The 2,875-nt window shown below is 42.0% G+C and overlaps 1 protein-coding gene across 2 annotated transcripts in view; it reads right to left on the bottom strand.

The window, feature by feature from the left end:
- The window catches only part of wdpcp (WD repeat containing planar cell polarity effector), a 42,762-nt gene that overhangs the window by 1,430 nt on the left and 38,457 nt on the right, over nt 1-2,875 (bottom strand). For both annotated transcript variants that reach the window (XM_031875054.1, XM_031875064.1), the window contains exons 9-10: nt 1,423-1,514; nt 1,047-1,078 (exon numbers count right to left, since the gene is read on the bottom strand). In XM_031875054.1, the coding sequence (XP_031730914.1) occupies nt 1,047-1,078; nt 1,423-1,514 (124 nt within the window). The remainder of the gene's footprint in view (nt 1-1,046; nt 1,079-1,422; nt 1,515-2,875) is intronic.

Genomic DNA, 2,875 nt, shown 5'->3' with positions numbered 1-2,875 from the left:
TATAGCATGTCGAAAAAAGTCACGGTATAGCATGTCGAAAAAAGTCAGTATAGCATGTCGAAAAAAGTCACAGAATAGCATGTCGAAAAAAGTCACAGAATAGCATGTCGAAAAAAGTCACGGTATAGCATGTCGAAAAAAGTCACGGTATAGCATGTCGAAAAAAGTCACGGTATAGCATGTCGAAAAAAGTCACAGTATAGCATGTCGAAAAAAGTCACAGTATAGCATGTCGAAAAAAGTCACGGTATAGCATGTCGAAAAAAGTCACGGTATAGCATGTTGTTTGACAAAAACATGATAGTTTTCCTCACATATTGTCTGCAGAGGACAGAAAGTGATAAAACGAGTCAAATTGTTTATGTTTGTCGTTGTTTAGCTCCTTCATGTCCATTATTTCCACACACACTACCGACGATCCTCAAATACAACAATATGTTTCAGGTCATAGTGGTGATGGTGATGTACTTTACTACTTTATCTTGAGAGTTGTTTCTGATTTTATGACCCACTCATGTCTGTAAATAAGGAGGACAAAATAATAGAAACACCCCTCGATATAATGTCGTAGAGTCCAACACTAAAATTCTTAATTAAATAAGAAAAGTACTTTTCATTTATCAAGTACTTAATTCACACAGCATTACACAAAGCTAGGCTTTACCATGTGGGTATTTCATATAAACTATGTATTAAACTACCAGAAAAACATGCTAAATTGTGATATATAGTGTTATCGAGATGTGAAATTAACAATATTATGACAGAAGATTAAAGCCGTTAAACACCGTAGTAATAAACACCTAAAGGCGCTGTTATATTTGCTTATAACTACATTATAAATGTATATTTTGTGCTTAAAGACGAAGGAGGCGATGTAAAAGTAAAGTGTTGACATATACGTAATTTTGTGTGGCGCAATATTTTATTGTTGGGAACTACCGTACTGTAGTAGACTGACATTACACAACATACTATGTTATGATTCCATAATACTTTTCACAGCCTTGTGACTTTATAAATGAAATTCCGGTCAATCGACTCACATTCCCGACGTCAGCGTCAGCGTCGCTGCTTCCTGCAGAACAAAATGAAAACGACAAGATGTTGAAGGATGTCAGACGTTTCCCGTCGCACACCAGCCGTGACACTTTAAACAAGTACGACAACTAAAACATTAGACATGCATAATCACACACACAGCAGCCCTGCAGCACACACACACACACACACACACACACAGCTGAATGCCTGAACAGGTTACATGCTCACTCAGTAGGTCGGACGTGTCTCCTTTTTTTTTTTTTTAAACAACGATTTAAATCAGATCTCAAGCAGCAGCCGTTCATCTTCAAATGCTGCTCATTCATATTCTAGAGATTCTTTAAGGTGAAGCTGCAACAGACAGACAGACAGACGCACCTGTTTGTCTCAGTGTCCTGAACACGTCTGGGCTCACAGTCACATGACCGCTCTCTGCCTGTGGTCTCCTCTGATTGGCTCTCCCATCAGCACTGAGGAACAAAGAGTTAAAACACATCCATGAAACACAGCACAGAAACTCTTTTGATCCACTAACTTTCCCTCAATCTACCTCCTTTAGTTTTTACTTAATTTCCTGCAATTTCTCAAAACCCAAGGAAAAGAAGAAGTTTCCCTTTAAGTAAAAGTGAAAGGTAAGCACGTCAGTCAAGACCCACAATGCATCACTTCCTCCACAGAAGTCCGCTGTTAGTGCCGCGTGTGAAACAAGAAGTCATCGTCTATTTGTCTTGTTGCTACAGTACTTGAGCAGCGCCACTAACTAAGTATTCTTGTTGCCTAAACCTAACTCAGTTGTTTCCTGTAAAGACAGAACTTTATTTTGAAAAGACTGTATGCATGTAACGAGCAGGAGATGACACATGTTGCTGGACTTTAGTAAGAAAATGCATGAAACATGAGGTGTAACTGTTTCATAAGATACCAGGATACGTTGTTTTAGGTAGTGTGAGGCATAATCCTCACCTCCACCTCCACCACCTGGTCTTTATCTATCGTACCTCGTACTTGTGATATGTTGGTGTAACATTAGTGCGTCTGTTTGGGCTTCAGGTCACATAAAATTAATTTAAAAGGCTCTTGAACAAGCATTGCATTAACTTCGGCCTCCGCTAAGCGAGAATAAAAAATGGCCTCCGTTCTCCTTCCTCCACTGACAGAGGAGTACGTGACGAGTGGGAGAGGCCAGCAGCCATCAGAGGAACGTTGGGATGCTTCCCAGATTCCCGTCTCTCTCTCTCTCTCTCTCTCTCTCTCTCTTCACTTCTCCGAGCACAGTCGGATGTGGGGGGGGAAGCCCCCCAAAAAACCCTCCATTGTGCCCCCCCCCCCCTCTCTCTCTGCTCTTTTCTCAGCAAGCCAAACGGGAGAACGCCCGCGCTACAATGCCTCCGCGACTCCATCTCAGCTAAGCTGTCACTGGCTTCACATGAGAAACAATGAAACTTCATCGGAGACCAGATTAGAAAAAAAAACAAAAAACGGAGGGGTTTCAATATGAAAAATTCTCTTTCTCTTCCTGTCTGTGGCTATTATCTTTTGGGAGGTTTGGGGGGGATCTGCTTTCTTAGCCTCTGTCAGCGGAGCAGGGGAAGACCTGGGGTAGTACGACCCGGCTTTTGGCTGCCAAATCGTCCTAAACCTCTTTACCACTCTGTTATTCCTCCCCTCGCTCCTTTTACTGTTTTTAAAAAGAGCTTAGGACGGAGCCTCTCTCTCTCTCTCTCTCTCTCTCTCTCTCTCTCTCTCTCTCTCTCTCTCTCTCTCTCTCTCTCTCTCTCTCTCTCTCTCTCTCTCTCTCTCTCTCTCTCTCTCTCTCTCTCTCTCTCTCTCT

The sequence above is a fragment of the Anarrhichthys ocellatus genome, unplaced genomic scaffold (assembly GCF_004355925.1).
Source record: "Anarrhichthys ocellatus isolate YVR2014 unplaced genomic scaffold, GSC_Weel_1.0 scaffold3, whole genome shotgun sequence".
Classification (NCBI taxonomy): domain Eukaryota; kingdom Metazoa; phylum Chordata; class Actinopteri; order Perciformes; family Anarhichadidae; genus Anarrhichthys; species Anarrhichthys ocellatus.
The sequence above is the reverse complement of the archived record's forward strand: the minus strand, read 5'-3'. Positions and strand labels throughout refer to the sequence as shown.